This window comes from Zootoca vivipara, chromosome 15 (genome assembly GCF_965207765.1).
Source record: "Zootoca vivipara chromosome 15, rZooViv2.hap1.1, whole genome shotgun sequence".
Taxonomy (NCBI): domain Eukaryota; kingdom Metazoa; phylum Chordata; class Lepidosauria; order Squamata; family Lacertidae; genus Zootoca; species Zootoca vivipara.
The window spans coordinates 21,312,100-21,334,433 of record NC_142598.1 but is presented as its reverse complement, the minus strand read 5'-3'; the positions used below and the strand labels follow the sequence as shown (position 1 = coordinate 21,334,433).

Genomic DNA, 22,334 nt, shown 5'->3' with positions numbered 1-22,334 from the left:
AAGGAGGCTGCTGTATCTCCTCCCGCTTATTCCCTGGACTAAGGCCTTCTCTCCTCTCTAGCACCCACTGTCACAAGCAGGACTCTAGGTGTGCCGCACGGCAGATGGAGTGGGAGACAGACAATATGCTGTGGGGAGAGATGGGTAGCAGAAAGCAACCCACACCACACCGCTGGCAAGAAGTGATGCTGCTGTTTTTGGTGTTTGTTGCTTCTGAGCTTGGATTACAGTATTATGCGGTGCTCCAAGACCGTACCTGCAGTGGCGAAGGAAGCCGCTCGGGCGCCTGGGGTGAACTGCCCATAAGGGCGAAGCGAGGGCGGGGCAAGCCGCCCATAGAGACGGGGCCTCCGGAGTCTGCCTGCCTCCTCCCACTCAGCCGCCCTACAGCTGGGGGGGGGGGAGGAAGCGGGCAGACTGTTTGGGTAGTGCGGAGCCTGCACATGTCCAAGCCACCGGGTCTCTCCCAGGAAAGATGCGTGGCTCGGGCGCACTGCAGGCCACGTGGTGAGTGTCACCCAGCATTTTGTCACCCCCCCTCAGTGGTGACCAGGGCCGTCTTAAGCCCATCCAGCGGCCTGGCGCTAAGGTCCCTTCAGCGCCCCCCCCTCCAGAGCCCCTCCAAGGACCCGGGAGTGCCAAGCGGACCGCGGCAGCAGTGGGAGGCCACCTCCAAGGACTCCGTGCTGCGCCTCCTTCTCGTTTCCCCAGTGCTGGGTTCCGCTCAGTCAAGCTTCGCCACCAGCGCGCACACCGCGGCACCAGCAAGAGCTGCTTGGGCGCTGTGCGCGCGCTGGTGGCGAAGCTTGACTGAGCAGAACCCAGCGCTGGGGAAACGAGAAGGAGGCACAGCGCGGAGTCCTCGGAGAAGGAGAGAGACGCGGCACAGCCTCTCATCTCGTGGAGCACAGTCCTGGCCAGATCGCCGGAACCCTGCGCTCACTTGGCGCCCTTCCAGTGTCCGGGCCTGGTGGTAACACCCGGGGCGGCGCGCCCCCACCGCAACCCCCTTCCTCCACCCCGCGTACCTGTAGCACAGATTTAAACTGTCTTCGTGGCAATGCCCTCTTGCCAGTGCCTTAGAATTCCCAGGATTCTTTGGGGGAGGTCCTAACAGTGATAAAACCCTCCCAATATATATTTTGTAAGGAACACATGCCCAAAATTGGCCATTGCTTTCTCCAAGTGTTAGCCTCCTATTATTATCACCTTCTGCCGCTGCAAAGGTGTCTCTCTAGGTTCAGTGTGAATTATTCACGGCGTAAGTAATAATAAGGGCATTCGGTATTAATTTTGGTTCTCTGTCAACAACTGGCAGGCAGAAGGGAGAGATCGTGAAAAGGGTTACTCTGGGTTGCCAAGAGATCTGACTCACCAAGCGAGCAGCTGTTTGTGCTGGAATTGCAGGATGTTTTAATTTGAATTCCAGGCCCAGCACTGGGGCGCTTTTGACTGCCAGCTCCTCAAGCACAGTGGAACAATTCATGGAATGATTTGAGCACAGTCTATATAGTGCATATTCCATGCCTTTGACTTGCCCCCTAGATTCATGTTTGGGGCAAGAAATATCAGCTTTAAGTGAATGTGTGCCCATCGCACAAGTGTTGTTATATCAATGGCAGTGTGTTTGTTGCCTTTCAGAGGCAGAAATAGTACAGAATTCAGCTTCTTAATAATGTCACTCCCCCCTTTTATTTCCAAGAAAATTTCTAGCCAAGATGGCTATATATTTTTTCAATGTGTAGGACAGTGATGGGGAACCTGTGCCGCTCCAGAGATTGCAGTTTGCAGGCAGGCGCAGACCATAGAATACTTGTTTGGATGAAATGGCAAATGATGGCTTGCTGCAAACCAGAACTGGAGATAGGAAATCACTGGATGTGATGAGGGGAGGAAGGAGAATGAGGGAATACACAAACCCAAGGCCCCTTGTGTGAGAGCCAGTGTGGTGTAGTGGTGAAGAACAGCAGACTCGTAATCTAGGGAACTGGGTTCGTGTCTCCGCTCCTCCACATGCAGCTGCTGGGTAACCTTGGGCTAGTCACACTTCTCTGAAGTCTCTCAGCCCCACTCACCTCACAGAGTGTTTGTTGTGGGGGAGGAAGGGAAAGGAGAATGTTAGCCGCTTTGAGACTCCTTAGGGTAGTGATAAAGCGGGATATGAAATCCAAACTCTTCTTCTTCTTCTTCTTGTGGCTTCTTAATACAATGCCAGCCAGTTTGGCATTATACCTGAGCAGAGATCCCTAGAAAAGCAGCCTTTAATAAATTGCCACAATTCCCTTTCAAGAGGTTGTGTGTCTTTAATACATTTGTATTGAACTTGGATATTCTTTTTAAATCAATACACTTTTTTAAAAATTGGGATTTTTTGTTTGTTTGTTTGTTAAAATAACCACCCCCACCCCCAAATGCTTTTTTTAAAAAAATCCATGATGGAATGGAGAAGGCTAGCTTAGAACCCTTCTCTTTCTGGATGGTGCAGTTGCTCATATTAATCATATGCAGAAGCCCTGGGCTCCTTTGGGGGGGGGAAGTGGGATATAAATATAATAAAGAAATAAAATAAAGAAACCACGACGTAGGACCAGGATGAATAAAATAAGGTGGAACTCACACTTTTGACTTGCTGCTTGAATTAATGCCATGCCCTGCCTCTTCTCCACTGACGCCTTGCGGTTTCTCCAAGGTCCATCCATCTGTATAGTTGTGGCCGTGCATCTGAGATCTGGCATCGCCCCCCCGGAATATATTCTATAATCCCGAGCCAACGGATATTACAGCTAGCAGAACCTAGAAGATGCCCAGAAACTTACCTGAAACAAAGGTGAGAGACTCCTGCTGCCAACTGTGTTGATTGCTGGGCTCTGTGTAGGTTTCCAACACAGAACTTGTTGGAAGGAAGGGTGAACGGTTTTCTAAAAGTGTGTGCTATTCACACTCCCCACCACAGAAAGGTGGGGGTTGCCTTCAGGATGTTTGTGGTCCCACAACACACCTGCAGTGTGTTTAGGAAGGAACCGTGTTGGAGAGGCCGTTGATCTTGTTCCTCCTCACATGAATTGCTGGCTTCTTCCCAGGCAGGCAGTGTTTACATGGGAGGAAACTATATAAACGTCCCGTTTACTGTACACCACAGTAGTAGCTGCCATGATGTCCGTGGAAGATTGGTCTGTGCCTGGAGAGCTAGTCTTCCTAGCTGTTCTAACTTGCCGTCAGTTCCCAGGCATCAGAAGCCCATATGCACAGCCTTCGTAGCACCTCAAGAGTTGCAGCCCTCAAAGAAAACAACATGTGTCTGAAAATGGGTAGAGAAAGGGCTATATGCACTGAAACCAGCTTACGGCATGTTGACATTCGATGCTCATCTCTCCCCGCTGCATTTCAAACTGCAGTTGTTCAGTGTTGTTCACATCAGAGAAAGTGCAAGGATGCAGCAGGTGAGCAAGCTGATTAGGCACCTGGGGCAGCATGCATGCCCTGTGCCCAAGGGCGGGGCCAGCTGTCTGCAGGATGGGGTGAGCCAGGGCAGGACACTCTGCGAGGTCTCCGAGGAGTCTGCCTACCTCCTTCCACTCCGTTGCCCTACAGCTGAGAGGGAGGCGGTGGGCGGACTGTTTGGGGCAGGGCGGAGCCTGCGGGTGCCCGAGCCACACGATGTTGCAGGCCTTGCGGTGGGTGAGTGCCGCCCAGCATTTTTTCACCCGCCTCAGTAGTGACACCTTCTTCTCATAGCTGCCAAGTCTCCCGTTTTTCGTGGGAAACCCCTGGATTTTAATCCGTTTCCCGCTGTTATCCCGAATAGAAAAAAATCCCGGAAATCCCCTGGATTTCCTACCTGCGAGGGAGGCTCCATTTCGGGTGCCACTCTCCCATGTCTGGGCACCGGAAATTGGGCAGAGCAGCACCGGAAGTCGCTTCTGACATGCGTAGAAGCAACCTCCGGTGCCGCGCCGCTGCTGATCCCGCATTTTTCAGCGGGAGACTTGGCAACTATGCTTCTTCTGCCCCTGCAGGGATGTTGTCACCGTGATGCCCACAGACATTTTTGGTTTCCCTACCCCTGCAAACAGCAAATCACCCCTCGGAATTCCTACTCGTGAAGCTTTCATCTGTGCATTTTCGAATTAGATCGAAGATTTGAGGTGGGGGGAGGGGAAAGCATCAAACAGCAGTATTTGTCAAGAAGCGACAGGATCAATAAGGATTGGGGCTGACATTGTGTGAATGCAGCTTCAAAAGGTAGCAGTGGGAACCCGTTAGATATAGAGTGCGTTGTAATGCAAACATAATTATAGACAAATCCTCAGAGACCATGGCCTGCTTTGGGTGTCACATTCCTCAGGAAATAAAATATTAACAACACTAGTGTCATTCAGCCCGTTAAATAAACGGGCGCTAGAACATTCGGCCTGTTTCGGGGGCGGAGACGCTTCGTCGGGGCGCTCCGCTGAGCCCAGCTGGCCAGCGGGTGCCCAGGAGAAGGCCGCGATTCAGCCTCTTTCTGCGGTGGCGGTGCCCACGGCCGCTGCTTCGTTGGGGCGCTCCGCTTGCTGCTGGTCGTGGGGGGAGTGTGGGGGGGGGAGGAAAAGGAAGCAGCCTCCTCCTCGCGCAGTGAGGCGCTTGTCCGGCCAGGAGCAGCGGTTGGTGGCCGCAGGTAAACGGTAGGCAGAGGAGTGAGGGGGTGGGAAGAGCGCGTGCGCGTGTGTGTGTCCAGTCTCTGCGCCCAATCCCTGTGTCAGTGGGGCACATGCGCAGTGGCGCGGACACAGGGACACAGGGACTAGGCGCAGGGACACTTGCACATTATTATATAGGATTATATCTTACTTTCAAATTACTAATCCCCTGGTGGTAGAAACTGGACAGAGCCTGAGTGGAACCTAGCAAATTATAAGGGGAGTATCAGTCCCAGCTCCTGCCAACCTAGCAGTTCGAAAGCACATCAAAGTACAAGTAGATAAATAGGTACCGCTACAGTCATATGGACATGTGCAGTTAAAAAAATAAAAGTGAGTTTTAGTTAAAGGTGGTCCCTGGGCATGAGAAGGTAGAGCTTTAGATCATATGGTCTTGACAATCTCAGACCCTTCAAGTGTTCTTGTTTTCCAGGGACAGTCCCTGATTTAGAGAAGCTGTCCTGGTTTCCGATTTGATCCTGGAATGTCCTGCTTTTCCTTCGGACATCCCTATTTTCATCAGATATATGTTGGAGGGTATGGAGTTTTCCGATCTCCTGAGCCAACTCTGAAGGCAGCCCTATATAACGAAGGTTTTTTAAATGTTTTATTATGTTTTTTAATATGTTGGAAGTTGCCCAGAGTGGTTGGGGCAACCCAGTTAGTTGGGCAGGGTATAAAATAGTAAAATTATTATTATGGAACGGGGTGTCCCTATTTCCATCGGAGAGAAGTTGGAGGGTATGCAATCTTCTCCCATTTTTCAGCTGCACTTTCCCACAGTTGCAAGTAAAAATTGGGGAGAAGTAGAAGCGTGGAAAGAGGTGATGTCATGGGAAAAAACTGAAAGGGGACAAGGATCCGAGCAGATGGAAATATGAAAATCTATAAATGGAAACCTGCAGTTGCCTCTTCAGCACACACACACATATAAAACGATGGCCTGAATCCTGAACTGGCCCAAATTCCTTTCAGAATCTCTACGCCATCTTTACAATAGCAAGAAGCAACTGATATTTAGGAGGGCTGCCCTTTGCATTTGGGACTAGTAAAATGCCCTTGATTTAGATAGGAGGGGTGGTCTCATGAAAGAATGACATTTATATTGGAGAGACCCCTCTGGAAGTTGATACCAGCCAAGCTGCCAAACTTATTTCATTTTCTATCGCACATGCGCACAAACAGAACGATAGTTGTGATCTGCATTTCTAGCTGCAGGAATAGCAGCCGATTATCAGCGCCCACTTACTGTTTGTGTCATGTGACACAGAAGCCTAATTATGTTTACTTCTTCACTTGATAAGCCACTCAATAACATTTGGACCTTATCCATTTTGTCGGTTTGCTTTTTGGCCAGAATCACAGGCTGCCATAATTTTTTTGCCATTCATTTCTCTGTACAAATGCTTCAGTTGTTCATCATATACACAATAGTTCTCCCTCCTCACGTGTTTGGACCTCTTTTCGCTGATCTGCTGCCAGTCGAATGAGACGGTTGTCTGCTCCCCTTTTCCCACCAGCTATAAAACTTGAGGGTGAGGCATGAAAAAGAAAGCAGCTTCGCAGAAGCAGTGGGAAAATTGGAAAGATCAGAGAAGAGGCCTAGGGATGGGACGAGAACTGCTGCTAAACTCTCTTCATACACAGAGATCTCGGCCTCTTGGTCTTCCTCTTTGAAGAAAGAAGGCAAGGCTTTGGTGAAGGGGTAACCCTTCCCTGGTCGGTACGAATTGCAGTGGGCTCACATGACTGAATGGATGATAATGGAGAGAGAAATCCCTGCACATAGAAAACAAGCATGTCAGGGTGGCTACACCCAGAATCCAGAACACGGCAGCTAGACAAGTGACTGGGAGTGGCCGCCGGGACCACATAACACCGGTCCTGAGAGATCTACACTGGCTCCCAGTACGTTTCCGAGCACAATTCAAAGTGTTGGTACTGACCTTTAAAGCCCTAAACGGCCTCGGTCCTGTATACCTGAAGGAGCGTCTCCACCCCCGTCGTTCAGCCCGGACACTGAGATCCAGCTCTGAGGGCCTTCTGGCAGTTCCCTCATTGCGAGAAGTGAGGTTACAGGGAACCAGGCAGAGGGCCTTCTCGGTAGTGGCACCCGCCCTGTGGAATGCCCTCCCAGCAGATGTCAAGGCAATAAGCAGCTATTTTACTTTTAGAAGACAACTGAAGGCGGCCCTCTTTAGGGAAGTTTTTAATGTTTGATGCTGTACTGTTTTTAATATTCGGTTGGAAGCTGGTTGGAAGCTGCCCAGAGTGGCTGGGGAAACCCAGCCAGATGGGCGGGGTATAAATAATAATAAATTTTATTATTATTATTATTATTATTATTATTATTATTATTATTATTATACATCCCTTCTCTTTAGCATCTGGTTTTCTGTGTGTAAGGAATTTTGTATGAAGGAGCATTCAGTTACATGGGCCCCAAATACCATACCCTCCAATGTTTCTCCAATAAAAATAGGAAGGTCCTAAAGGAGGAGGAGGAGGAGGAGGAGGAAGAAGAGGAGGAGGTAAAGGATCCCTGGGTGGTTAAGTCCAGTCAAAGTCAGCCATGGGGTGCGACACTCATCTCACTTCAGGCCAAGGGAGCTGGCATTTGTCTGCAAACAGCTTTCTGGGTCATATGGCCAGTACAACTAAACCACTATGACGGAAGCCAGAGTGCACGGAAATGCCATTTACCTTCCTGCCACAGTGGTACCTATTTATCTACTTTCATTGGTGTGCTTTCAAACTGCTAGGTTGACAGAAGCTGGGACAGAGCAACAGGGGCTCACACCGTCATGTGGATTCAAACCACCAACCTTCCGATCGGCAAGCCCAAGAGGCTCAGTGGTTTAGACCACAATACCACCCGTTGTTGTTGTTGTTGTTGTTGTTGTTGTTGTTGTTGTTGTTGTTGTTGTTGTATTTATATTTATACCCCACACACCTGACTGGGCAGTTTCTAACATATATAAAAACATTAAAAACTTCCCAATACGGAGCTGCCTTCAGGTGACTTGTAAAGGTTGTATAGTTGGCTCGGGAGTCACATAACTCCATACCCTCCAACACTTCTCCGATGAAAATAGGGCCATCCTAAGGGAAAATGGGATCTTCTGGGATCAAATCAGAATCTGGGATGGCTTCTGTAAATCCTAGACTGTTCCTAGAAAATAGGGGTACTTGGACAGTCCAAAATAGCAGCATTAAGTCATGAAGATCAGAAGCAGATTTATACATTATACAGTCATACCTCAGGATACATCCACTTCATGGTGCGTCTTTCCAGGTTATAGACGCGCTGAACCCGGAACGGGTTACTTCCAGGATCGGTGCATCCATGACCTGTGCACATGCGCTGAAGCACTAAATCACACTTTGTGTATGCGCAGAAGCGCCGCATCGCGTCGCGTGCATGTGCAGATGCGGCGCTTCATGTTGCGGCCGTTTCATGTTGCGAACGGGCCGCCGGAACGGATCCCGTTCGCAACATGAGGTACCACTGTATGTTGTTTGATGTACGGCCTAAGTCATTGCATGATGACAGTGCACAGTCGGGGTTCTGAGGAGGAACACCAAATGGATTTTCAATCCTAGAGAGGAACGCAGAACTCAGCATAATGCCTGTGTGTGCGCTGTACCTTTTTAAGCACATTTGGAGCGCATGATTCCTCATGCGCTCCAAGGATCCTGGGCCCTGTAGTTTAGGCCTCACAGAGTTGCGGTTCCCGGCAAGCCTTTGGGGCGGGCGGGATGTGTTTCAAATCTGCTTTAAAGGCATAGTGTGCAAGCAGCCATATTTACAAGGGCCAGAAGGCAACACTGCTGTGTCAAGCATTACACTGTGAATGGTCGCTTGAACGGTGGGGCAGAAAAAGCCACAGAGACAGATGAAGCAACGGTAAATCAAAAACATTTTCAGAAACTTTAACATGCGGTTGAGACTTGTATGATTTTTCTTGCCTGCGTGTCCTTACAGTCACCCCGTGGCAGGGGTGGGGAACATTTTCCAGCCCAAAAGCCGTCCTCCCTTCTGGGCAGCCTTCCAGGGCCAACGTGCTGAAGGCAAGAGAGGGTGGAGTGCTGAATGCGAGTTTTATCTCTGCACCCGAGGCGGCTTTCTTCATACTCGCACAACGCTCTCTCTATCCCCCTTCAGCCAGGCAAGCACAAAGCATGGGCAGAGTAAATGGGCACATTCCAGTCAGGCAGAAGCACCCAAGGAGGGTGCAAGGCTGGGACAGTGAAGGCGTGTGAAGTTATCCTGCCCTGTGGGGTAGGGGACAATGTTGTGTTAGTGGTGAGTTTATATTGTGGTTGGCAGTCGTAGAATCATAGAGTTGGAAGGGGGCACCGAGGGTCATCTAGTCCAACCCCCTGCAATACAGGAATCTCAGCTAAAGCATCCAGGACATCTAACCTCCAAGGAAGGAGAGCCCTCCACCCTCCAAAAGAGATCGTTCCACTGTTTATATTGCAATTGCTATTGCAATTCTTCCTGATGTTTAATCGGAATCTCCTTTCTTGTAACTTGAAGCCATTGGTTCAGGTCACGTCTTAGCTTCCAGAGCAGGAGAAAAGAAGCTTGCTCCATCCTCCATGTGGCAGCCCTTTAGATATTTGAAGATGGCTGTCATATCTCCTCTCAGTCTCCTCTTTACCAGGCTTAACATACCCAGCTCCTCAACCGTTCCTCATAAGGTTTTGTTTCCAGACCATTGGTTATCTTGGTTGCCCTCCTCTGCACATGTTCCAGCTTGTCAATTTCCTTCTTTAATTGTGGTGTCTAGTACCTTGCCGACAAAGGTCCGTATAGTTAAAGCTATGGTTTTCCCAGTAGTGATGTATGGAAGTGAGAGCTGGACCATAAAGAAGGCTGATCGCCGAAAAATTGATGCTTTTGAATTATGGTGCTGGAGGAGACTCTTGAGAGTCCCATGGACTGCAAGAAGATCAAACCTATCCATTCTGAAGGAAATCAGCCCTGAGTGCTCACTGGAAGGACAGATCCTGAAGCTGAGGCTCCAATACTTTGGCCACTTCATGAGAAGAGAAGACTCCCTGGAAAAGACCCTGATGCTGGGAAAGATGGAGGGCACAAGGAGAAGAAGGTTGGACAGTGTTCTTGAAGCTACGAACATGAGTCTGACCAAACTGTGGGAGGCAGTGGAAGACAGGAGTGCCTGGCATGCTCTGGTCCATGGGGTCACAAAGAGTCGGACACAACTAAACTACTAAACAGCAACAGTACTTGACACAGTACTCCAGTATGGTCTGACCAAGGCAGAATAGAGTAGGACTATTACTCCTCTTGATCAGGATACAATACTTCTGTTGATGCACCCTAGAATATCATCCGTCTGTTATATCTGTCTGTTATTATTATTGTTATAACTGTCTGTCTCAAGAGATAATGGAGTGTGCCTCCGAGAGTGAAATCAAAGCATTGCATTAGCGCCTCCCTGGGTTGCAAGCCTGGACAGTGTGTATGGAGGTCCTGGGCTGCCCAGATACCAAGACCCACCTCTCAGCTTCACTGATGTGATCCAGAGGAAAGCAGAGCAATACTTTGGGTACCAGCTTGGCTGTAGGAGTTGATGGAAAGAGGTGTACAAGGCATCATCCAACCGTCTTAGGGACGCCACTCTAGATTTGTGAAGGGTTTACTCCTTAGCCTTTTCTTCTCCCGAAGATATCCTGCAAGGATGCGGAGGTTTAGGATCAGAGTTTTATTTTTCCTAGATGGGCTACCTTCCCAGGTTGACGAGCCCCATTTGCCCCATCTTTCCCTCTACAGCGTGTGCAGAAACCTTATCCTCTGGTCTCATCTGCGCCATCCACTTGTTATGTACTGAGCTGAATCATAGAACAATAGGATCCAGAATCAGCAGTCTGATTGGTCCGCAGGAGCCACCCAATCCAACTCCAGGTGGAAGTGAATCCGCAACCTGATTGGCCTGCAGGAGCAGCCAATCAGGCGGCTGGCAGAAGTGAATCCGCAACCTGATTGGCCTGCAGGAGCAGCCAATCAGGCTGCTGGCAGAAGTCAATCCACAAACTGATTGCCCCACAGGTGTAGCCCTGAAGTAGCCAATCACGCAAAGCCCATTGTGTAAATAATGTATATAAGCAGATGGTTTTGGGAAAAGGGTATTCTTCTTCTCTTCTTCTCCTTGATGACTAAAAGCTGAATAAAGAGCATGAAATTCACTCTCGACTCTGAGTATATTTCACCACTAGAGCCTGTCTACGCATGCAGAGGAAGCCCATAACTCACCCAAGGTGTGAGACCCATCAGCTTCCCTCACCTGGTTTAACCAGCCAGTCAAAGTCGTTCCTGGGGTGTGGCCACTGTTGCATGGTGACAGCTGAGTGCAGGGCAGGGACCAAAGGTGGACAAACTATCTCATAAAGCAGGGACGGCCAACTCCTAAGCCATTTTTGGGGGGAGGGCAGGTCTAGTTTACCACCACTGAGGAAAGGGAACCAACGATTGACCATGATCTACCAAAACCTCCCGCGGATCTACCAGTAGATCATGATTGACCTGTTGGACACCCCTGTCATAAAGGATCACAATGCATCACACACTCGAAGTACCAACACCCCATACACCCCTGATTTTATATTAGGTGTAGCCAGTGCTATTTTTCTAGAAAAATAGGTGCTGGAACTCTCCCTTGTCCTCTTATAATGCCAATGGCACCCACCTGAGAGGTTCCGGAACTGAGTTCTGGCAGGAAAAATGCCCTGGGTGTAGCATATAAAAGAGCACTTTCAATACACCCACATCACTATAGACATTATACAGTGGGGCTTTGACTTACAAATTTAATCCGTTCCGAAGGCACCTTCATAGGTCAAAAAATTCGTAAGTCGAAAAGTGCCATTGGAAACGCAATTTCCCATAGGAATGCATTGTAAACAGAAAAATTCGTAAGTCAAAGCAACCCCATCTAAAAATTCGTAAGTCGAAAAAAACCTATCTAAAACCGCCGCGGTTTCCGTTTGGATGTCGAGAAATTCATAAGCATGTGGCCTTTTGATCCATTCGTAAGTAGAAAAATTCGGTTGTCGAGTCGTTTGTAAGTCGAGGTACCACTGTATAGATATTATGCTTGCCACTCGCATCTATGAGTTGCAGTTCTGTCAGGTAGCTATAGAACTCACAGCTAGATACATATAACTACACACTTGTGGGGGGTTGGTTGTGGGGGCAGTGAGGAGTTACCAGCCACTTGCTAATGGTCCCCTGTTTGTGTTTGCTTGCAGGCCCCGTAGTTCCCCGGAGTGGCCTGTCAGTAGCGCAGCACTTTGTTGGGAAGCTTCCCCGAGGATTTTGAGCCTCTCACATCCGCGAAGCCTGCCCTCATCCTTCTGCTTTCCAAAAGAGGTAATCAGTGATGCTGCTGAACCAGAGAACGCCATCAACAATGACAATTCCAACCAGCGTTTCCATACACAGGTTCTGCCTGTCCTGTGAAGTCTTCTGTGCTTCTTTCTGCACTACAAAGGAGGACCCAGGGCTCTGCCACTGCTTTGGGGGGAAGTTGCCCGCAGCTTGCCCTCCTCGCTGCAGCTGAACTGTTTTAAAAGAGCTGAGCACACTATCATTGTGCCAAATAAAAAATAAAAATGCCACAGAAGACACAGGGGTTGCCAGCTTGAATGAAATATTGCAGGGGCCCAGGTAAGCCCCGCCCCCATAATCACATGACACGATGCACGCACACCATTTGAATGACAATGCCCATCAACTTTGCGGTGCCCGACCCCTTCAAATATTTTAATCCGGGTGCCAAATCTCCCGTGGCCCCTAGGAGTTGGCTCCCATCCTGGTATGGTATGGCCTTTATTCCATATCCAGCAAGCTGATTGCAGAACTGAAATGATTCAGGGCCTTTCTATGTAAGCATCACGCACCCAAACATCATAAAAAAACACCTCATTTCATTCTCCGATTCATCCTTGTTTCTTCTTCCTTGCGCTTGATGCAATGCACTCCCACTCTGTTCAGCTAAAATGGGTGGCCAGCCTTCCTGTTACGTAAGATTTGTTACGCCGGGGTGACATTCGGCAGCCACACATAGACTATTTCTTTTAGTAATGCGTAAAATAGGGGGGGATACTACAGAGTGGACTGCCAAGACTCTTCCCTTTTTTGCAGACGTGGGCAGAAGCAGCTCTCGGTTATAGCTGTTTCCACCCATAAAGGGCAAGAAAACTGAAGTGAATGTGGAGGAAGCCATTTTCTCAATATGTGTTTTTTTTTGTGTGTGTGTGTGTACGTAAAAGGGACAGTTTCTCAGGCACAAGCCTGTTTCCCAACCAGCTATTCCTTCTTCCACAACAGGGAGCAAGCCATCTGCCGCTGACACATCCTCTGCATATCCCCCCCCCCACACCCTACCCCATGGCTGGGCAAGGTAGACCCCTGAGGTACAAGCCAATTGTCAAAATGGCTTCTCTCCCGCTCCTCGCATGTCGTGAGGCTGAATAGGCCAGCTCTTATTTCAAACGGGTGGACAGACGTCCCTTCTCTCTCTTGCCCCGTCCAGGGAAGAAACAGGCTAAGAAGGTAGATTGGTTGGCCCTGTGATATTATGTGGCTTTAACAGGTTCCCCAAATAAAAATAAAAGCCTAGTCATGAAGCAATCAAAAAGACTCCCCTGAATGCAAATTACATGTGCAAAGAGGAAGAGGAATATCTGGATTGGATCATAGTGGGGCTCAAAGGGTAAAAGCCCTGATCCAAATTGGGCTCCCCGCACGGACAATATGTGATTTTTTTTTAAAGGCACAGCTGCAGAACAACAATGCAGCACTGTCCTGAGCTGTCAAGGGTAAGGTAAAGGTAAAGGTAAAGGTAAAGGTAAAGGTAAAGGAAGGTACCCAGAAGATAGTTAAAACTTCATTGTCAAAGATAACTCTGGAAATCTACACACCCAAGCTAGCGTCTAGGCAGCTATTCCCAGGTCCGCGCTTCATGGAGCAGTTGCAGCAACAGGGAAGCACTCGCCCTTCACCAGTTTATGTACCTTCCCCCGATGGGCTGGGAGCACACAGCCGGAGACTGTGCCTGCATGGCAACTTCCTCTGCTCTTCCCTTTTCATTCCCCTCCTGGTTCTGGGAGACAGTGGTGCAGGAGAGGGTGGGGAAGCACCTGGCCCTTTACTTGCCTGATCTGTCTCTTCCTCCAATCCATTCTGTGCTCCACCCTCCAGCTCTGATGCTTCCCATGCCTCTGACTCTTGCCTCCTGCCTGGTAACAGTTCTCCGCAGATCCCTGACCCCCTCTCCCAAATCAGACTCCAGCTCCACTTCTCCCGGTGGTTCTGCAAGTCCCTGACCTGAGAGGTTGTTTGTGCATTACAGTTGTTATGTACTGAGCTGAATCCTAGAATAATGAATCCTATTGTTCTAGGATTCAGCTCAGTACATAACAACAGTGTATGTAATAATGTGTTTGAGGTGTTTTGTCTTTGCTCTTGTTTGTAACGCCTGTCCTAAAATTAAAAGACTGCTGCTTTGTTTGCTCTGTGTAGGCTGAAACGCGTGTTAGTAGGTCTGCAATGCGTGCTTCAGCATCCTCAAGAATCATGTGCATTTCCCGACCGGTACAGAAGATGACGAGAGATCCCTTGAGCTACGACAGCAGATACAAAGAGGCTCCGATCCGACCCGTAATTCTATTGCTTTGGTTCTTTAATAGCTGGGTGATTGAGGGGTAACATTTTCACCACATCCTGCACTTGTTTCTATCGCTTGTAGGTAAAAATGGATCGGGCTGTTGTTTCACAGCTGAAGCGGGGAATCTCCAGCCCACGGGCTGAATTGGGCAGGGAAGAGAGCCACACCATATGTACAAAACATACCCAATGCGCCATTTAAAGCACATGACATCCCCCTGAAGAATGCTGGGAACTGTAGTTTGTTAATAATGCTCAGAACTGTAGCGCTCTCTCTCTCTCTCTCTCTCTCTCTCTCTCTCTCTCTCTCTCTCTCTCTCTCTCTCTCTCTCTCTCTCTCTCTGTGTGTGTGTGTGTATAGCTACCCTTCCAGGATTCTTTGGGGGAAGTCATGTGTTTTAAATGTACTTTGGAAGCGGTTCTAATTGTGTGGTATCAGGAACTACCCTGATAGTTCCTTGCTTGGCAAGGGAGGCCTGCGGTCGGAGCTGTTCTACTGATTGGCAGTTACACGCTGTTCTGCAGAGTTCCTTGTCCCAAGTTGAGCTTGTTTAGTCCTAGATATCTCTTTCTACTTTTATTTTATTTGACATCTGTTGCTACGCTTTGTTATAAAGAAATATATGTGTCAGGGTTGTTGTGACTACTCTTGAGTAACGACCCTCCACATGCTTGTCTTTCAGAAGTTTTTATTAGTGCACATTATTTACAGTGAAGTGAGCTGCTGGTTTCATGTCTCGTCAGTCCAAATCAGAATCAGGCACTGCCCCCTTTCGTGATCTGGACCAACATAAGAGTCACGGGACTCCGAACCTCCTTCCCTTTCTCCTCCTCCTTAATTCCGGCGTCAGGGGGGGGGGAGGTCTGCGGCCCATCTGAGTCCCCTCCTCTCTTTCCCCCTCCCTCTCTTCCTGCATGAGGAGCAGTGGCTATTGGATGTTGCCAGAGCTCTGGCACTCCCTCTCCGTCTCCTGACCTTCCCCTTCCGACCCTTCGCTTTCATTACTGCTGGGAGATGGGCTGCTCCTGTTGAGGGGGGGGGGCTGTTCCCTATAAGCCCTCCCCCTTACAATATGTAAATTAAAAAATTAAAAAAACAACAACAACTGGGGCTTGCTGTATAAGCCCTGATCATAGAATCACAGATATTTGACAGCAAGCTCTGTGAGGGATCCTGAGGGTCCAAACCCTTGCAACGGTGAGCTTTTGGGATGTCGTGGGATGCCAGGCGTTCTGGTGCAATGGAAAACTCCAAGCGATTGTGTGAGGGAAATTAAAGGTTGGTTTGAATGGGTGGTGAGCTTTATACAGGGACAAGAGAAGCCATTTGCTTTGGCTGGGAGTAGGTGGGCGGGGGAGAGGACAGAACAGGGACACAGTGGTACCTTGGTTCTCAAGCTTAATCCATTCCAGAAGTCAGTTCCAAAACCAAAGCATTCCAAAACCCAAGGTGCACTTTCCCATAGAAAGTAATGCAAAATGGATTAATCCATTCCAGACTTAAAAACAACCCCTAAAACAGCAATGTAACATGAATTTTACTATCTAACGAGACCATTGATCCATAAAATGAAAGCAATAAACAATGGACTGCAGTCACACAATCAGTCAATCAGTAGCTGAACTGGTTTCCACAAAGTCACAAAAATAAAACACAAAGAGCCGCAAAAACGCAAAATAAATAGCAAAAATAGACAGACCTCAGCGTAACACTCAAATTGGAAGCGTAACACTCAAAACGTATCTGAAGAAGTGTGCATGCACACGAAAGCTCATACCAAAATAAAAACTTAGTTGGTCTTTAAGGTGCTACTGAAGGAATTTTTTTATTTTGCTTCGACTCAGACCAACACGGCTACCTTCCTGTAACTCAAAACAGAGCGTGTTTGGCTTCCGAAGAAAGTTCGCAAACCGAAACACTTCTGGGTTTGCAGTGTTTTGGGTACCAAGGTTTTTGAGAACCAAGGTACCACTGTACTGAATTTAATCAATTGTGTGCTGTTCAGCAGCAAACATTCCTGCTTTGTTCCACAGGTAACCCAGGCTGCCTTGAATGCGGTGGCAACTCTGAGGTTAATAGAGCTTGCGAGACCAAAAGTGCCCGCTCCGGGGAGTTTCCCTGACCGTCCCCCTGAGTGGCCTGTCTCAGCGGCGGCAAAGCATGCTGTGGCTTCGCCTAGACTTGGTGAACTTGCTCAGCCTGTCGCAAGGTGGGACTTCCTGGGATGACTCGATGAATATGTTTTGCTTGCGCTCAGAGTCTGGTTGATTCTCAGATTTGAGCATAGCTGCCAAGTCTCCCGTTTTTCGCGGGAAACCCCTATATTCAAACCCGTTTCCCGCTGTTATCCTGAATAGAGAAAAATCCCGTAAATCCCCCGGATCTCCTACCCGCCAGGGAGGTTCCTTCTGCACGTCTGGACATGCGCAGAACCGATTTCGGGTGCCGCTCTGCCCATATCTGGGCACCGGAAATTGGGCAGCGCCGGCACCGGAAGTTGCTTCTACGCATGTCCAGACATGCTGCTGATCCCGGATTTTTCTTACCAGGAGTTGGAGGGTATGGATTTGAGGCGGGGGAGGGGGGAGTCAGGAAAGAAGGGACCTGTGACCATCTTCATGGCTTCATAGAGGATTTTAGGCAGTGCTTTTTTCTGGGGGGTACGCAGGGGTACGCATACTCCTAAACATTTTGTGAATCTAAGTTTGGCCTCATTGAGGGGCGGTAGTTCAATATGAGTAGGAAAAATGAGAGTACCCCTAAACATTTTTAAAAGAAAAAACACTGATTTTAGGTTATGAGATTCCATTAGATCCACCATTGTTTTTTCACTTATATAAAAGACTCAGTAAGGCAGAATGGCAGAGAACTAGGAGCTTGTACTGTATAGTTAGGGAAATGGAGATACACAGAAATTCTACCTAAGGAGGGATGGATATGGGAAACGTGGGAGTTTGCTTCAGGGACTAAATTAACACACTGCATAAGATTTAACAGGAATAGACAATAACAAGACAAATTCAGAATAAATTGGATGGCTTCCAGGGAGCATAGTTAGAAATATAGGCTGCTGCCTAAGTCAAGTTATGGTTTCACGAAGTTCTGAAAATCTGAATTAAATAAGTCTCTAGATAGATGGTGATGATGATGGTGGAGGAAGAAAAGGTTTCTTGGTAGGTCGCAATGATTCAAAATACAATAGTAAAACAGTTTTTTTATATTAAAAAAATACAATCACAATAATAGAATGGATCCTAAAAATACACATTTCTGGTGTCAAAGTCTAGGCTCTATGGCGTGGGTCAGCAAACGTCTTCAGTAGGGGTCCGGTCCACTGTCCCTCAGACCATGTGGGGGGCCGGACTATATTTTGAAGGGGGGGAAATGAACGAATTCCTATGCCCCACAAATAACCCAGAGGTGCATTTTAAATAAAAGCACACATTCTACTCATGTAAAAACATGCCGTTTCCTTGACCGTCTGTGGACCGGATTTAGAAGGCGATTGGGCCGGATCCGGCCCCCAGGGCCTTAGTTTGCCTACCCATGCAGTCTATGGCAAAGAAGCAGAATCTGTCAGGTGACTTGCCTGCTACCTGTAAACATTTATACATAATTATTATATGTAATCTATTGTTTTGAAGGCTGGTTTAATTTTTGTATTGTGTTTATTGTGAATGAATTCTTCCCAGCTAACTCCAGCAGTGAGACTCTCAATCTCAGGTTCACAGGGTTCAAGCCCCGTGTCAGGCAAAAAAGATTCCTGTATTAAAGGAGGTTGGATTACATGACCCTTGCGGTCCCTTCCAACTCTACAATTCTATTATCCCTACTTGAGAACATCACCTGTGAACTAAGTTTCATTACTCTCCATCCCACCCCAGACACTATCACTGATTCTACCCATACTTTATCCTCCTGCAAATGTAAGGGGGACACACACACACACACACACACAAAGGCCTTAAGGTTGGAGACACACCAGCTGGCTACTGGCACAACAGTGGCGCAACACCCACATATATTCGCAACACTTGTGTACCTTACCATTCCATTGGCTCTGCCAAATTTGGTAGCGACCCTATTCCCGCCATAGCTGCCAAGTACCCCGTTTTGCCTGGGAAACCCCCGTATTTTCTTACCGTTTCCCGCTGGTCTCCCGAATGGATTTATCTCCCGTAAATTCCCCGGAAAGCAGCTCCTGCCAGCGGCCATGTTTCTGGTGCCGCTCTGCCCATTTCCAAAATAGCCGCTGCGCCAGAAGTCGCTTCTACACATGTCTGGAAGTGCATAGAAGCGACTTCTGGCGCTGCAGACATTTTGGAAATGGGCAGAGCGGCGCCGGAAGTCGCTTCTATGCATTTCCGGAACTTGGCAGCTATGATCTCCGCCCAGCAGGTATAACGTCAGGGTGGGATTGTTCTGTTATTACTTCAGATCCATTTTGTATCACAGATCATTGTTTAGACTGACGACTACCTACCCCCTCCTACTTTGCACTTGCAGGGCCACGACCCAATTTGTCCAGTTTAACCCAGATGCCTTTGTTGTGAAGGAGACTGCTAAAAAGGCCTACTGCTCAGCAAGAGTCAAGGAGCTAGCGCAGGCAGTCCAGCGCTGAGCTAATTCATCAAATGTACCAACCTCTCTCTACCCCCCAGGACCTAATTTTAAATAAATTAGGAGAATAACTGTGATTGCCTTCCTCTCTTTCTTTCCACCACCATCTTGGGCACACTGGCATACCCTCCAACATTTCTCCAATGAAAATAGCAACATCCTATTCCAAACCTTCCAACATTTCTCCGGTGAAAATAGGCATGTCCCAAGGAAAAGCGGTACATTTCGGGATCAAATCAGAAACTGAGACCGTTTCTGTAAATCCGGGACTGTCCCTGGAAAATAGGGACACTTGAAGGGTCTGAAATGGTGCTGAACTATTTGTTGTTGTTGTTTAGTCGTTTAGTCGTGTCCGACTCTTCGTGACCCCATGGACCAGAGCACGCCAGGCACTCCTGTCTTCCACTGCCTCCCGCAGTTTGGTCAAACTCATGTTCGTAGCTTCGAGAACACTGTCCAACCATCTCGTCCTCTGTTGTCCCCTTCTCCTAGTGCCCTCCATCTTTCCCAACATCAGGGTCTTTTCCAGGGAGTCTTCTCTTCTCATGAGGTGGCCAAAGTATTGGAGCCTCAGCTTCAGGATCTGTCCTTCCAGTGAGCACTCAGGGCTGATTTCCTTCAGAATGGATAGGTTTGATCTTCTTGCAGTCCATGGGACTCTCAAGAGTCTCCTCCAGCACCATAATTCAAAAGCATCAATTCTTCGGTGATCGGCCTTCTTTATGGTCCAGCTCTCACTTCCATACATCACTACTGGGAAAACCATAGCTTTAACTATACAGTGGTACCTCTACTTACAAATAACTCTACTTACAAATTTTTCTACTTACAAATGGAGCTCCGTCCGCCATCTTGGATGTGGTTTAGATAGGATTTCTTCTACTTACGAATTTTTAGATAGGGTTGCTTCGACTTACGAATTTTTTCTCCCAATGCATTCCTATGGGATTCGACTTACAATTTTTTTCGACTTACAAATGTGTGTTCGGAACACATTAAATTCGTAAGTAGAGGTACCACTGTACAGACCTTTGTCGGCAAGGTGATGTCTCTGCTTTTTAAGATGCTCTCTAGGTTTGTCATTGCTTTTCTCCCAAGAAGCAGGCGTCTTTTAATTTCGTGACTGCTGTCACCATCTACAGTGATCAAGGAGCCCAAGAAAGTAAAATCTCTCACTGCCTCCATTTCTTCCCCTTCTATTTGCCAGGAGGTGATGGGACCAGTGGCCATGATCTTGGTTTTTTTGGACTAATTAACAGCTGAACTATTTAACAGCACACAATAATTTTGTTAAATGTGTATTTTCTTCCACTATTTATTCAGTCTATCCAAACACTGCATTTTAAAGCACAATCTGCATACTGTGCTGATCTTCACACATCATCTTATCCCAAACACACCCCACCCTTTTCAACTGACTGTGTTTTTTTATTGCTCTCAGTTTAGCGCAAAAGTGTAATGCTGTGTACATTTGCATTGCTCCCTTGTGAGAATGACAAGGAGTGCATCAAAAGAGGATCTGTTTTGTGGGTGGGGAAGTTTTTAATGTTAGATGTTTTATCGCTTTATTATTATTATTATTAATAACATTCTGTTGGGAACCACCCAGAGTGGCTGGAAAAACCCAGCCAGATGGGCAGGGTATAAATAATAAATTACTACTGGTACTACTACTAGTAGTACTACTCAGGGGCATAGCTAGCTGCTCAGGCACCCAGAGTGGCAGGGACGGGGTGATCTGCCCAGGGGGTGGGGCAATTTGCACACGGGGGTGCCGTGGTGATCTGCCCAGCGGGGCACTGTGGCGAGGTGCCCACGGAGTCCGCCTGGCGGACGTAAGCCCCACACTGCCATTTTGGGCAGAGCAGGACCCCGAGCCACGAGTCACTCCCAGGAGAGATGCGTGACTCAGGTGCGTTGCTTGCCAGGCCCCGTGGTAAGTCCCCTACCCTGTGGTGTGCCATTTTATCACCCCCTCAGGGATGACACCAGGGACAGACCACACACCGCTTCCTACACCCCTGCTGCTACTACTACCACTACCACTACCTCCACAGTTTGGGACATGATGACGATGTTCCTGTTCGACGTTACCAACAGTGATTCTTCCCAAAGTCCTTTACTATGCTTGATGTTGCCACCAGCATACATTTTGCTTCCAGCAAGTTGAGTTTGTGGACATACCTTTTGCCTTTTGCTGTTCCCATGCTTTGAGGAAGGTAATGGCAGAAGTTTCCACCAATGCTCCCAGTGGCTGCAGTGGCCAGGGTGTTTGGGGGCAGACCTGGAGAGACCTGCAAGGACAACTACACAACAGCCACGGTGCTGCACAAGATGGCCGTTCATGGTCCTCAGCAAACAGCAACAGAGTACTGCAACAACAACTCCATTTGTAGTGCAAGCATGGTGGTTGCTCACCATTTTTGACGTCCTCGAATCAATCCAGCAAGACAACACCGTGGGATATTTTTCTCCCATGAGTGTAACTCAAGGATAATGGAGAAAGTACTGTCTCTCCCCCCCACCCCCACCATTCTGGATTTCCTAATTTCCATGCTGTTTGCTTCATTTTGGTAAAATGCATATACAAATGCCCACTTGTGAAATAGTGGTGTTAACATTCCATTTTGCAACATCTTTCCTGTTACACATATCAGCATGCAATGAATTGGCATGGTTTGTTTTCACTGTCTTGTGGCTTCACTTTTGTCTTCCGTAGTTAATGGATGCGGTGCTACCGGCTCCCAGAACTTTTTTTTTTTTAAAGCAACCAAAAATATTCCTTTTGAAACGCAGGTTCTATTTCTGATTTCAACACCTGATTTTAATGAGACTCTTTCCTGAATTCCAGTCCCATGCCCTAGTTACATACAAGCACATTGATTTAATAAGAACCCTGCTGGGTCAGGGCAATTATCTAGCCTCCTGTTAGCCTCCTGTTCTCATGGTGGCCAACCAGACACCAATGGGAAATGTGTAAGAACCTGAGTGCCACAGCTCTGCTCCCACTTATGGTTCCCAGCAAATGTTGGAGCTACACTGCCTCAGAAACTGAAATTTCAATGGCATGTATCCACCTCACTCATGGGAATAATTTTTTTAACAGCTGGCCCTGAGGGGGGTCAAGTCATCACCAAACATTTCAAAAGACTCTTCTTCAGATTTCTATCAAAATTCACAGTGTATTGGTTTAAACACCAGTAAGTGCTTAATCCCACTCTCGTCTCCAACTAGAGATTTAAATGTGGACTTTGTAGTGGTTCTATGGACTCGGTTCTGGCTACGCGTAATATTATAGAACTGTGAAACTGAGGTGAAGAGGTGAGCTTTTCTTATC

The 22,334-nt window shown here is 47.9% G+C and overlaps 1 protein-coding gene across 4 annotated transcripts in view; it reads left to right on the top strand.

Annotated features, from left to right (window-relative positions):
• SPMAP2L (sperm microtubule associated protein 2 like) overlaps positions 1-19,074 on the top strand; it is a 28,937-nt gene extending 9,863 nt beyond the window's left edge. For all 4 annotated transcript variants that reach the window (XM_060268800.2, XM_088658877.1, XM_088658876.1 and 1 more), the window contains 5 exons: positions 2,690-2,827; positions 11,958-12,078; positions 14,233-14,370; positions 16,411-16,586; positions 18,884-19,074. In XM_060268800.2, coding sequence (XP_060124783.2) covers positions 2,690-2,827; positions 11,958-12,078; positions 14,233-14,370; positions 16,411-16,586; positions 18,884-18,998 — 688 coding nt within the window. In that variant the 3' untranslated portion in view covers positions 18,999-19,074. The remainder of the gene's footprint in view (positions 1-2,689; positions 2,828-11,957; positions 12,079-14,232; positions 14,371-16,410; positions 16,587-18,883) is intronic.
• Positions 19,075-22,334: the final 3,260 nt, after the last annotated feature.